Below are 12,249 nucleotides of genomic sequence, written 5' to 3' on the forward strand. Positions count from 1 at the left end.
CTCTTATACTGCTTCAAGCCTGTGCTCTGAAAAACCACTGGACTGATTCATTAGCATCTAATATCGTCTAAGCACCACACCCAAAGAGTGCAAATCGAAGCGAAGAAAGAACCACAAATGAAACATTCCGAGTAAATGCTAGCAAGGGCCCAAAATGCCGTAATGACAGGATGTCGTCCGCTCTTCCGTAAAACCACGAAGCAAATCTTAAGCAAAGCGCACAAATTCCCTAAAAGCATACGAAACCCCCGAAAAGAACATATGTGACCCAGGTATCCCGACAACAATAGCCTCCATGCAAAGGAAATGAACCCCAGGACGAACTAGCGTCTGCTCAACCCAACTATAGCCCTTCCATGCTTTCCATGTGTAATAGCGCCGTACCATGTTTGTTCGCAAAGTCGATGAATGATGCACTCCGTCGCAAAACAGTCGAAGTAGCCGTGCCTGGCTTTGGTGCCAGGCCCGAGCGAGGCGTCGTCGTCGTCGTCGTCATTGTCCAGAGTCGAGATCGAGAAATTCGATCTGCCATCCCGATATCCCGACCAGTCCAGCAGGTGTAATGATGGATGCGTTGCCCATGTGCATTAACGAAGAGTACTCCAAACGCCCCCTCCCAACTAAACCTATATCAATTCAACGCGCAAGGGGGAATCATCGCTGTATGCCTGAAATGTAGCCCACACCCGACAGACGCTTCGGCCATGAAGGATTTCCACGCCGTTACCCATGCCCTTGCTCAAAAGAGAAATAAAGCCAAAATCAACACAACACCGCGCAATGACAGAAGTGACAGGATATAACGCAGCAATAATGGATCAAAGGTCAAGTCAAATGTATGCTGAAATCGATGCTCCCCAACAGCATCTTCATCAATCATGGCAGCATTTCGATTCAACACATCGGCCTCAACGTCCCATCATGTAAGCGGAGTAGTTTCCGCCCATCCCGCCGAAGCCGTTGCCGTGGCCATTGGCAGTGAGAGGCGCGGGCATCGGCTGCGAGCGAATGGGGCTGGCCATATCATTATGGCTCATGCCAAACCCGCCATTGGAGTACATGCCGAAGGCAGGTGAGCCGTTTGAATGGCTCGGGGTGGACAATCCTGGAGGAGCGGAAAGCCCGGGTGGCGGCCCAGTGGCGGTGGAAAACCCAGGAGGGCTGTTAACATTTCCTCCTCCAAAACCAGGCAGTGGTGTGGTGGGGGTGATCGTAGATGTAGGCCCCATCGTAGTAGCTTGGCCAGTGCGCACACCAAGAGGATTCTTCGAGAAGCTCAGGCGGATGCCACCTTTAACACTGTTGTGGAGCGGATGGCCGTAAAGTTCATTCAATGCCTTGGTTGCAAAAGACACGTCTTCAAACTCGACGAAGCACATGGGCCCATTTTGCTTAGTCCGGAAGCAGAGGCGCTTGTATCCTCGTTGCTTGGAAAACAGTGCCTTGAGTTCGTCCTCGGAAGTATCAACAGGTAGATTTCCAACGTACAGTGTGTTGCATGGCGGATTCTGATCGGCCGGGTTCACGGGAGGATATGTTGGCCGATTGTAATGCTGTTGAAATTGTTGGTAGCTCGCATTTGGTCCCAGGTTTCCCATAGCAGATGAGATAGAAGAGTGGGGTGACATTGCGGACAAGGCCGTCCCGGGGGATTGCATGGTAGCCGTGGAACGGGGCGAAGCATAGTTGGGCATAGGCGGCGGGCTCATACCGTTGACACCATTGGTGTTCAGAGACAGCGACGCAAATCCCCTAGTGATGGGCATGCCCGAGCTTGGGTTGGTAGTCCTACGCGGGACTGCATTCTGCACCGGGGTCGTGCCGTATCCGATGGATTCCTTGAGAAGACCTTCATCGTCGTCAGCCTCGTCGTTGATGGTGTTCTTTCCCACGTTAGCGATGCGATGCGGGAACGAGGTATTGACTGGTGACGTTGCTGAGAAGAGGTTCTGGACCGGAAATTCTCCGTTGCCAAGGCCCGGAGTGCTGTTTGGTGGGGACATCTTCTCCAAGCTCTGGAAGGTCCCATTGTATCGCGAAGATTGACGGCCGTTTGCCGTGGCTCCGGCGATCCCATTCGTGGCGGAGATGGATCCCTGTCGCATAGCTGTGCTATCCACTGTATTGCGCCGAGAGCCGATGGTGCCTGGCAGATTGTCGTGCAACATCTCGACGATCATGGTCGCATCGTTGGTCGCATTGCGCTTTCCGTTGAGGAGGTCGCGCGCCTCCTTTGCGCTATCGAGTGTGCGAAAGTGAGCGACGGCTGAGACAAAGCCCATGTCGTCAGGCGACTTGGGCGGTGCAGAGACCAGTTCGCAATCTATTAGATCCTTTGCGAAAAGGAGCATGTTGCGCACAGCATCCTTGTCGCTGTTGGTGGGGAGCTTTCGCAAAAAGATGGTGTGGGCGCCCTTGGGTTCAGGGCTGGTCTCAGCCTCGCTGAACGAGAGCAGCCCATTTTTGTCCAGATCCCGCCTCTTCCCTATGGGCGCGGGCATGGCATAAGCGTGCGATGGCGAAAAGACGTCGGCGGTCATGGTGTTCTGCGACGAGAACAGATGCTTTGGCGGCGAGGAGGAGGAGGAGGAGCTGCTCAGCGAGCTGTGCAGGAACGGGCTGTTGGAGAGGTTCGAGGGACTGGTACTGCTCGGACTCGGCCCACCGGCCATGCTTCTCTTTGTCTGGGGGGTATTGCAGTGGCCGCGAGCGAGACAAAGCGGTGCGGTCGTGGCGGTCGAGGCGTGTCGCAAGCGAACAGGTGTAGTGTCGCGGCGGCGGAGGCTAGATGCAGAGGGTTCCGGCCCGGGCAGATGTCAGTCGCGGGCGCTGAGGGCGACTCTGGGGGTAAAACAGCTTCGAAACGTTGTAATGCCCGGTTCGCTTTTTGGTGGGCGCCAACGGGCAGGGCAGGCGCACGCGCGGGCAGGTGATTGGCGCGCACGGCAGCAGAAACGGGATGCGCACGTCGAGAAAAAGGATGGCGGCCGCGTGAGGCCGTGCGAGCGACACGATGCAGCGGACCGCGAAGGGAGCCTGGGGCTGCGGTGCGAGGCGCGCGAGCGAACGGCGTGGGAGCGTCGCAGCGTGTGTGGGCGGCGGCGGACGGGGGGCCGGCGGTGCTGGCACGGGCAGTTATAGACAGACAAGGCAGCCGACAGGAAGCGGGCGCTAGCAGGTCGCGGGCGGTCGGGCAGAGCGCATGCAGCAACGCTGCAGAGGAGATTGGGGCAGGAGAGCGGCGAGTGCGTGGGCGTGGGAGAGGTGCTGCTGAGGCCAATGATGCGAGGATGCGGGAGGGCTTTGGGGGACTCGAGGCCGCGCTTGGGGCACCCGGGCAGCCAATGGGGCGCGCGGAGGCGGTAGGGCAGAACAGCAGCACGCCGCGCAGGACGTCGTCTACGAACAGCCGGGTGCGGGCGGAGGCGTGCAGGGCGGGAGCGAGTCGCGGGCGGCTGTGCTTCTCAACGAGTCGGTGTGGGTGAGGGTGGAGGAGACGCAGGCGGGCGGGCAGCACGGAGCGCGGAGAGGAGGTGGGCGAGGGCGAGGGCGAGGGTGAGGGCTCGCTAGGCTGGCCGTGGACAGTTCGCGACTTGATAACGCGCTGCACGCTCGACCGGAGCCTCCCCGCGGGCTGCAGATGGGCCGCCTGTGATTGTGGGAGTACCGCCGAGCGTTGCACAGTCTCCGCCCACTGGGTTTGCGAGCGACGCCGAACTGGCGACGCGTGATTTGCTGCCCGTCCGCTGCAGGCCCGCTGGCCTGTGAAAGAGGGCCAGCCGTCAGTCATGCCAGCTGCGCTGCTGGGTTGAGGCCGACGCGGATGCGCGACGCTGCGCTGCTGAGACAGGCGGGACTGGACTGCACTGGAGCCCGCACCTTGGGCCTATACCACGCCTGCTAGGCCCGCGCCCACACGCCGCCGGGAGCGTTGCGGCCTCCCGCTCACGACGCGGGCTCGCTGCACACCTCCCTCAGCCATCAGCCATCAGCCATCAGCCGTCCGCCTCTGCCTCCCTGGCGCGCCCTGCTGCGCGTGCGTGGGGGGCACTGTTGCGACGCGCCTTCTGGGGCTGCGTGTCCGACCTCATCGCGACATTCACGACAGCACAACAGGTGCGGGCTGCCTGGCTGCCGCAGCGCGTCTCGCTGGGCGGCGGATGCGGATGCGATGGCCCCTGGCGCGCTGCCATCAGGCTATACCGGGACATATTGGGTCGAGGCACGCAAGCCGGAGGACGCCCGTCGACACATGCCTGGAGCGACAGGGCAGGGCTAGCGCGCCCTTCACACCACGATGCTGGACTCGGGCGGCCGTCTTCACGGCCTTGGACGCACGCAGAATCCCAGCAAGCCGGCGCCGATGCTGTGCGCCGCGAATCAGACCGACAGTATGTCCTGAGCCATCCCTCATCAGGCTGCATGATGGGTCGGAACACCCCAGCCGATTTCCAAGCCATCGAACGCCCGTTCACCATCGCTGCGCGCGAGCGAGCGACTGTCCCACTCGAGTCTGCGTCGCCGTTGCCTTTAGTGCCACCCTCGTCTGCGCCCTTGCGTCGTGTGCTGGGAGTTGGAGCTGGGAAGTGTGCGCGGCTGCCATGTCCAGTACCAGTGGCTTGCACGACGCCGCCAAACATCTCCTTCACGCCTCCTAGTCAGCACTTGGAGCATTACTACTGCGCGTCCCCGGCCGCCAATCACGGCGACAGGCGTTGGAACTGCTCGGCATGCCGAATGCTGGGCCCGCCTTCTTCCGGTCACTGGGCAAAAGACGACCTTGCAGCCTATCCGATACCCCTCATACAGGGCAAATATGCTTGCGAGTCCCCGGTGCCGTCTTCAGCAGCACGTGCATTACGAGATCTGCGGCTGGCCTTGCTTTTTGCGCCTCCATCCAACCTTATCGATGCTGCCCGATCCTCATCCAACTTGTCCGTGGGTTGAATTCAATCACAAGCGGCTCCAATCAGCCTCAACTTCTATGTTATGAATGGATGCTTCAGTACGGAGGTGTCTTCAACCCAACTTGAAGAGACTTTGGCACCTCAGCCACGTGGATCCATCCATCATTAACACATACTTTTGGTCTAGCCGAGACCGTGTAGCCGACGGTAGCCTGGTTCCCCTCGTTGTGGACTATTCCGGGCGACACGTTGTGATCTTGTGTAACCGCACAACGTAGTCTGATTTGCTACGCGTTTGAAGGCGTTTCAAAAACAAGCCCAAGTTCGGCACTTCGCCAACTGCCTTGAAAAGGTACCAGAGAGGTTCCATCACATTCACACCAGGTGTTGGGTCACTGTGATGGGCTCGTCACTGAGACTCCGTGACAGTGCCAGAGACAACTGGGGTGAGAGTTGGCACTGCGCTCAAAGATACGTACACCAACACTTCTTCGCGCACGCCACCCTCCAAGCCACAGGACTACAGCCGGTCTAGTCCCGTCCCGCCGGCCTTCGGGCAGCGACTCTCTTACATGACCATGTACTAGAGCAAACACCACTCCATCACACCGCAGGTCAAGCTCCAAGTCAACATCGATCCTGCCACAAGACGCTACTGCTGGGTCTCGCTTTGCGCGACTTTCGATCGAGCTTGAGCACATGTCTGTTCCTAATTACGGTGGACGTGTTTCGTCGACATGCGTTGCACAGAGCTAACAGAGCGAAGCCGTACTCCGAGACTTCGCACTCGCGCGTTTCAATTACTCTTCCACATCACTGCCGGTGCAAAAACAAGAGCATAGTCGCCCTACTCGTGGTGATTCGCACTGTTCTACAGCTGATTTGCTCAGTGACAGAAGCTTTTGCTACATGCGCAAGAACATGCTAACAAAACACAACACGTGTCACTGGGCTCGAGCAGCGGCAGATTGAAGCACTATCAGGCCAAAAAAAACGCTTCAGATGGTCTTCAGGCGTTCGATTCAACTTGTTCAGCGCTTTGGGTTGTCATTGTGCATAGCTACTAACAACTCACCCCTTCCCATCGTTTGTCAGAGCCACAGATGTCAATCTCACGTTGTGATATTCGTCAAGCGCCGATGTAAACGTCTCTGAAGCATCTGATCTGCCCATCGCGAAGAACTTCAACCCAGTTCGCTATCTTTTCTGATCAACAGCCGACCTCAATTGAACGGCACAAACTTGAATCTCCATATCACTAGTGTGACCAAAACGGCGAAGGAGCCTCAACCCCAACATGTCCGGATCTGCGCGCAGCTCACGCAGTGCATCGAGCGGCCAGCGAGTCTCCCGAAGACCTTGACCCGCTCCTACCAGCTACGCAGCAGGATTCATAAGTTCATATGCGATGACCACCGTCCCCACGACATACGATGGCCTATGAGGCTCGCAAACCACCTTCCCGTCCGTCACATGAAGGCCTGGATCCGTGCTGACGCTAAGATCTCATACTACATTTAGTGCCTTTCTTACTTCCAACAGCGACCAGCCTGAGTCCCAAAGGCAACGGCTCACGAGACTGAAAGAGGCTTCAGACGTTTCTTTATTCTGGTGCGCTACGCTGATCATTCGCTGCACTCGATGAGACATGACCATGCTAGTAAACGACGGATCCGGCACTACGGCTTAGTCTATGCAGTGATCAGCGGCCTGCAGGGCAGTTGGTACGGGGAGGGAACCCTAATGGTAGCTCAGACGCGGTGCATAAGCTCCGGCAATTCCTAGTCTAAGGATGCGGTAGGTATACGCGGGTTGCAAACAGCGCATGTCATATGAGGGTCAGCAAGGATAGCTCTGCTACGGAGCTGATACAAATGAAATCGGATATACGCTCTGTTTCGTCTCAATCGAATCGGCAGAGCACGAGGACATGAGCATTCAGTGCACCACTCTCGGATGATCCAGATGGCATGAAAAACAATATCACAGATTCTGGTTCAACGGCCTGCACGCAGCAGGGTTGCTTTGCTCACGATGCCGCTGTTCGAGGCGCTCACACTTTTATCGCCGTACCGGCCTTGACCGAACTCGCAAAGGCGTTCGCTCCCATATCAAAAAGGACCGCAGCCTCTCGTGCCATTGCTTGGTCGGATCAGCGAGCTCAAAATCGAAATGCCAGAGCATCTTCGCGAGAATCAATCGCATTTCCGCATATGCCAAACTACTTCGGTCAGCCTTTGCAAAGAAATGCACGTGCACTTGAAGAACTCACCCTTTACCGATGCACCCTCGTGGCCCGACCATGAACGGTTGTACAACTTCCCTCTTATCGTTCTTGAATTCGGCCGGTGCGTTGACAAGCCAGCGTTCTGGTATAAATTCTTCTGGTCGAGCAAAGTTGGCTTCGTAGCGATACGCTGCATAATGGAATATGTTGCAGCGAGTCTGCGAAGGAACCCACCGTCCTGCCACGCTCTGTCCGTGTTCACTGGAAATGATTCGAGGAAATCCAAAGCCAGCGGGAGGAAAGACTCTCATCGTCTCTGACAGCACTGCAATCATAAACTTCAGCCCATTGACCGATATCGGCGTGATCTCTACGTCTCGCTTGAAAGAGCCGCGAACCTCGTCTTGCACCTTCTCCAGCACAGCTGGATGCCTGCAGAGGAAATACACCACGCCCGACAATAATGTCGCCGTAGTCTCGCTGCCCGCAACCACTAGCGTCAGCGCATTTTCATAGAGCTCAGCAGTCTCAAGTTGGTCTTCCTTCTTCTTACTTTGAAGCAAATAATTCAGGACGTCCTTGCGATCAGGCTGGTAGCCCTCCTTCAGACGCGCATCCACCAGTTCCTGCGTGTACCGGCCCATCATCTCCGCCTTCTTCATCTCGTCGCCCGCAAACAAAGAGAGCAGCGGTGATAGTATAGTGAGGAGCTTGTACCGTTCCAGCTGCCAAATCTGGCACCCGACGACCACACCGGCGAGCACCGTATCAAGAAAGAAATGGCTCTTTCCGCCGCTGTCGAGGCAGTGGAACGCATCCCCAAAGGCAAAATCTCCCGTCAAGTCAAACGTGGTGTAATTGAACCACGCCGACAGGTCCTGCACCGGATCGGTTCCAATCGCAATCTTCAGCTGCTCCACCAGTAGATTTGAATACTTCAACAGCATGTCGTTGAGCCCCTCAATTGCTTTCGGCGTGAACGCCTGCCCATAAATTCGCCTCAGCCTCGCGTGCCCCGCATCACTCGCATGGATGATGCCCTTCGCCTCGCCGAAACTATCACTCACGGGGGGCGTGTACGCAGCTTTGTCGCGGGGGTTCTGTACGCGGCCGCCCTGGAGCCCGTAGATGTCGTTCCAGGCCTCGGGCTCGGTGAAAGCGAGCTCGTTGGGTGCGATGCGCACTACGGGGCCGTATTTGCGGTGCATGTCGAGGACTTCGAATGCAAGCCTCCCGCGCATGTTGGCGATTACATAAGGCAGGCGGTAGGCGGCATAGAGGGATGGGCCCGGGTAGCGGCGCAGTGGGTGGAGGTAGAGGTTGTAGAGGCCGTAGAAGAGGGCCACAGCAAGGCACTTGATCGCCGTGTCAATTGTCGCTCGGGCGCTTGAACACAGCGGGTGGGAATGCATACCGTGGCTGTCAGTATCGCAACCGTCTCAAAGATACCCATGCTTTGCGAGAATCTGAACAACTCCAAGGCTGGGTACACGGGCAGCCCAAATCGCACTTTGTTCTTACTAGCTGCCAAACTCTATAAACGACAGAGTATTCAGGGGACGGCGCCAGGTTTTTCTGTGGTGGTTCTGTAGCGTTGGCTCCAAATGCAATCTAAACGCATGCATGGAGGTAACAAACAGCCGATTCGACACAGTGTCAATTCCATTGTCCAGAATCGCGCAAGTTCAAATGTACAGCATAGCTAGTGCTTACCCCGGCCGTTGAGTAAGCGTACATGGCACAGCACCGCCATCGGTCGCAATATTTACTATTCCAACTCTGCCTGTTTATGGCATATGGGCGGATCGATGTTACTTGCTATCATGCAGATATGTCTACCGCTGTCTTACGCCATGACCCCGCCGTCGATGATTTGCCTACCGCGCATACTGTTAGCCAGGTGTTGGATGTCAGAGGGGATAACGCGCTACTCACACTGTCCCCGTGATATACTGGCTCCCATCGCACAGCAGCCAGCAAATCAACGCCGCGACCTCCTCCGGCCTGCCTTTCCGCGGGATCTGGATCTTGTAGTCGCCCTCCTTGCCCCGTATCCGCACGCTCTCGCGGTGCATTTCTGTGTCGATGATTCCACTATAGTCATTAGCACCCTCTTACCACAGTCCCTGTTTCGTTTTCTCCATACTTTGAGAGAGAGAGAGAGAGAGAGAGAGAGAGAGAGGAGTATGATGGGGAGAGAGCTCACGGTGCAATACAATTCACCCGGATCTGTCTGTCCCCGACCTCCTTTGCGGCCGTCTTCGTGAGCCCAATGACACCGTGTTTTGCTACTGTGTAGGCTGCATTCTTGGGGAATCCGCCCAAGCCAGCGATGCTTGACGCGTTGACGATGCTGCCCTTGATGTTCATGGACGGGATCTGCGCGCGCATGCACTGCATTACGCCCGTGATGTTGACCTACGCATCCCCAACCACAGCTGTTAGTGAAGGTATTCTCCTACGTTGAAGTGAAATGGAAATCGGGATCAAGGGTTGAGTGGTTGGTAGGAAGGGCCGGGGTAGCGGACATCGAGAACAAACTGCCAATCCGCATCATTCAAATCCTCCACTCTCTCCACATTAATGCTCTTCGGAATCACGCCCGCCAGATTCGCAGCGCCGTCCAGCTTCCCGAACTTCTCCACCACCTCCGCAATCCACCCGTCCACCTCCGCCCTCTTCCGCACGTCGACCCGCGTGGCGAGCACCTCGCCGCCGTCTTTGCACAGTTCCTGGATTGAGGCGTGCGCGGCGGAGAGGGTGGTAGGATTCACGTCTGCGATGGCGACTTTTGCACCCTGTGCGACCAGAAGGGAAGCCAGTGCGAAACCGATGCCCGCCGCGCCGCCGGTGATGGCGATGACTTTGGAGGAGAGGTGGAAGAGAGGCGGTGTCATGGTGAAGTTCTTGGACGCTTCGGTCTCGGTGATGGGGGTGCCATTTATGGACATTGTGAGTACTATGTGTCAGGGTTTTCTTTTCTTTCAACGTTTGTATGAACGCAGTGGTTTGAAGAGATGTGGGTGTATTCGAATGCTAAGGTGATTGAGGATGGTTTTTTCTAGTGCTGTTGTCCAGAAATTGGGGCAGCTGCAGTGTGCGATTTTGAACATTGGGGCTCGGAAATAGTGGGAGTTGGAGTGTGGTGTTGTGATACGGCCGCCGGAAATGTTTTGGCTGTAGACACGCAGGCGCGAGGTTGGAGTTGTACCCCGCGCATACCCCACTCGTGGTATGACGGAAAACAGGACCATGTCTTCTGTAAGATGTCGTTCTTTGCTGCCTTGAATTCCATTTTCTTCTGGGTGATATCGTTTGAGTGAAGTCATTATCCCTGAATGGAGGAGGTTGAAGAATAGTTCCAACATGTTGTCTATGAATGGCTACCAGCGTATCAAGAGAAGGAAGGAGACAAAATAAAATGCACACAAACCCAAACGCTATAAGGGTATCGTATTCAATGCTCCTACTCTACCCACTCATACTCTGGCAAGTTGTAGTTGTCACCACCAAAACTCGGTGCCAAATACTTCAATACCCAACCAAACATGGCGTTGCCCCATGTTACTGCCACAAGCACAGCGTCTCGAATCGCAATTCCCCACCATGTCTGCGGCGCAATCGCCGTGGGCACTCCTGGCGGGATCCTCTGCATATCGTCGATGACGGGCCGCATAATTGCTTCGTACGCGCTTAGTCCAGCATCAATGTCGCCCTTGTGTCGCAGCAGCTCGCCAGCAAGCACGTAGCCACCGGTCATTGCCAACGTGGTGCCTCCACCTGTAGGACCGGCTGCATAGCCTGCATCGCCGACGAGAGTGAAGCGTCCCCGCGACAGAGACGGCAGCTTGATCTGCACGTTTTCCGAGGCGTAGAAGTCGGGAGCAGCCGTCAGTGCCTGGACGACTTCGTCTGCAGTCTTCCAGCCCACGCTTGCAAAGTGCTGGCCCACGTACTTCCGGAGCGCATCATCGCCTTCCTTCTGTGCCTTCCGGAACGGCAGCGTAGCATCGACTTCTTTCTGTGGCAGAACGGCGAGCGCACATACACGATTTCCGCCTGTTGGGTCTGGACCAAAGGCTACAGCTCGTCCTCCAATTGACCCGTACATTGTGGCTGCTTTGCTACCATTCAGATAGTCTGTTGGAACAGAGGCATAGGCACACCACATGTTCATCGGGTGCATGTGCGTGCGGACGGTGGAGTCGAAGCCTAGTGCACGCGTTCGTGACGTAGCGCCGTCACAGGCGACTACCAAATCGTAGTCTTGTCTGGACAGCTTTCCCTCCTGGAACTCGACAGTTACTTTCCCTTTCTCTTCCTGGTGGATCGCAGACACTTGTTCGCCGAAGACGTATCGCACATTTGGGTTGTCCTTTGTCAGGTCGTATAGTATCTTGCTCAGGTCATCGCGGAAGATCTCATACTCTGAGATGAGGTTCTGCTGGTTTGGGTCACCTGTCGGCTTCATAGTTGCATATGGCTTTCCTTTGGAGTTGACGAATTGGATCGAGTCTTGGGGAATTATTTTGGCACGCACAGCGGGTTCCATTCCGGGTATTTTGTGCATTACAGTCACGCCCGAGGTACGAACTAGAACATGGCTTAATTTGAATACAGAACACGATATAGGTGGCACATACTGTCGATGTTTTGTCCCCCGGGGCGGAACTTCGGAAAGCGCTCTATTACGGTGATCCTGAAGCCGGCCTTGGCGAGCCAGTACGCCGTCATGGGCCCAGCGATCGAGGCGCCCACAACGAGGGCGTGCGGCTTCGACATTTCAGAGGACTTCCGAATAATCCAGGCGATGCTTGTGATTTTGAGAAAACGGAATAAAACAAATGGATGTTTTTGAAGCGGGCTTATCTCTAAAATTGCTCAGGATGGTGCCTGTAGATGATTCCAATGGGCGTGTAGCTTTATATACTAGATGGAGGAAACTCTGAGGTCGTGGAGATGGAGCGGAGGATCGGACGATGCATTTCGAGAGTGGCATAGATACAGCCCAGATGGCTGGATTAAAGCGGACATTACTTCTTCGGTAACTTCAGCTTCGCGAAAAGGCATTCTGAGCTATTCTGAACTGTGACTGATGACGTTCGATTAATCATG

The 12,249-nt window shown here is 56.1% G+C and overlaps 4 protein-coding genes across 4 annotated transcripts; all 4 read right to left on the reverse strand.

The window, feature by feature from the left end:
* Window positions 1-908: 908 nt before the first annotated feature.
* Window positions 909-4,640, reverse strand: CC84DRAFT_1178575 (uncharacterized protein; the record flags this gene model as incomplete). Its single annotated transcript, XM_018180356.1, has 3 exons — window positions 909-2,546; window positions 2,666-3,833; window positions 4,087-4,640. The coding sequence occupies 3 exons, from the start codon at window positions 4,638-4,640 to the stop codon at window positions 909-911; spliced, it is 3,360 nt and encodes a 1,119-aa protein (XP_018033398.1).
* Window positions 4,641-6,968: 2,328 nt separating this feature from the next.
* Window positions 6,969-8,587, reverse strand: CC84DRAFT_1189051 (cytochrome P450; the record flags this gene model as incomplete). Its single annotated transcript, XM_018181029.1, has 3 exons — window positions 6,969-7,128; window positions 7,180-8,489; window positions 8,549-8,587. 3 exons carry the CDS (start codon window positions 8,585-8,587, stop codon window positions 6,969-6,971), a joined length of 1,509 nt encoding a protein of 502 aa, XP_018033399.1.
* A 353-nt stretch (window positions 8,588-8,940) lies between these two features.
* Window positions 8,941-10,290, reverse strand: CC84DRAFT_1166803 (NAD(P)-binding protein). The gene is made up of 4 exons (XM_018179052.1): window positions 9,663-10,290; window positions 9,341-9,552; window positions 9,070-9,228; window positions 8,941-9,011 (listed from the first exon to the last, which is right to left on the reverse strand). Exons 1-4 carry the CDS (start codon window positions 10,083-10,085, stop codon window positions 8,981-8,983), a joined length of 825 nt encoding a protein of 274 aa, XP_018033400.1. The 5' UTR covers window positions 10,086-10,290; the 3' UTR covers window positions 8,941-8,980.
* Window positions 10,291-10,519: 229 nt separating this feature from the next.
* Window positions 10,520-12,239, reverse strand: CC84DRAFT_1125168 (FAD/NAD(P)-binding domain-containing protein). The gene is made up of 2 exons (XM_018175713.1): window positions 11,778-12,239; window positions 10,520-11,727 (listed from the first exon to the last, which is right to left on the reverse strand). Exons 1-2 carry the CDS (start codon window positions 11,914-11,916, stop codon window positions 10,601-10,603), a joined length of 1,266 nt encoding a protein of 421 aa, XP_018033401.1. The 5' UTR covers window positions 11,917-12,239; the 3' UTR covers window positions 10,520-10,600.
* Window positions 12,240-12,249: the final 10 nt, after the last annotated feature.

This window comes from Paraphaeosphaeria sporulosa (genome assembly GCF_001642045.1).
Source record: "Paraphaeosphaeria sporulosa strain AP3s5-JAC2a unplaced genomic scaffold CC84scaffold_8, whole genome shotgun sequence".
Lineage (NCBI taxonomy): Eukaryota > Fungi > Ascomycota > Dothideomycetes > Pleosporales > Didymosphaeriaceae > Paraphaeosphaeria > Paraphaeosphaeria sporulosa.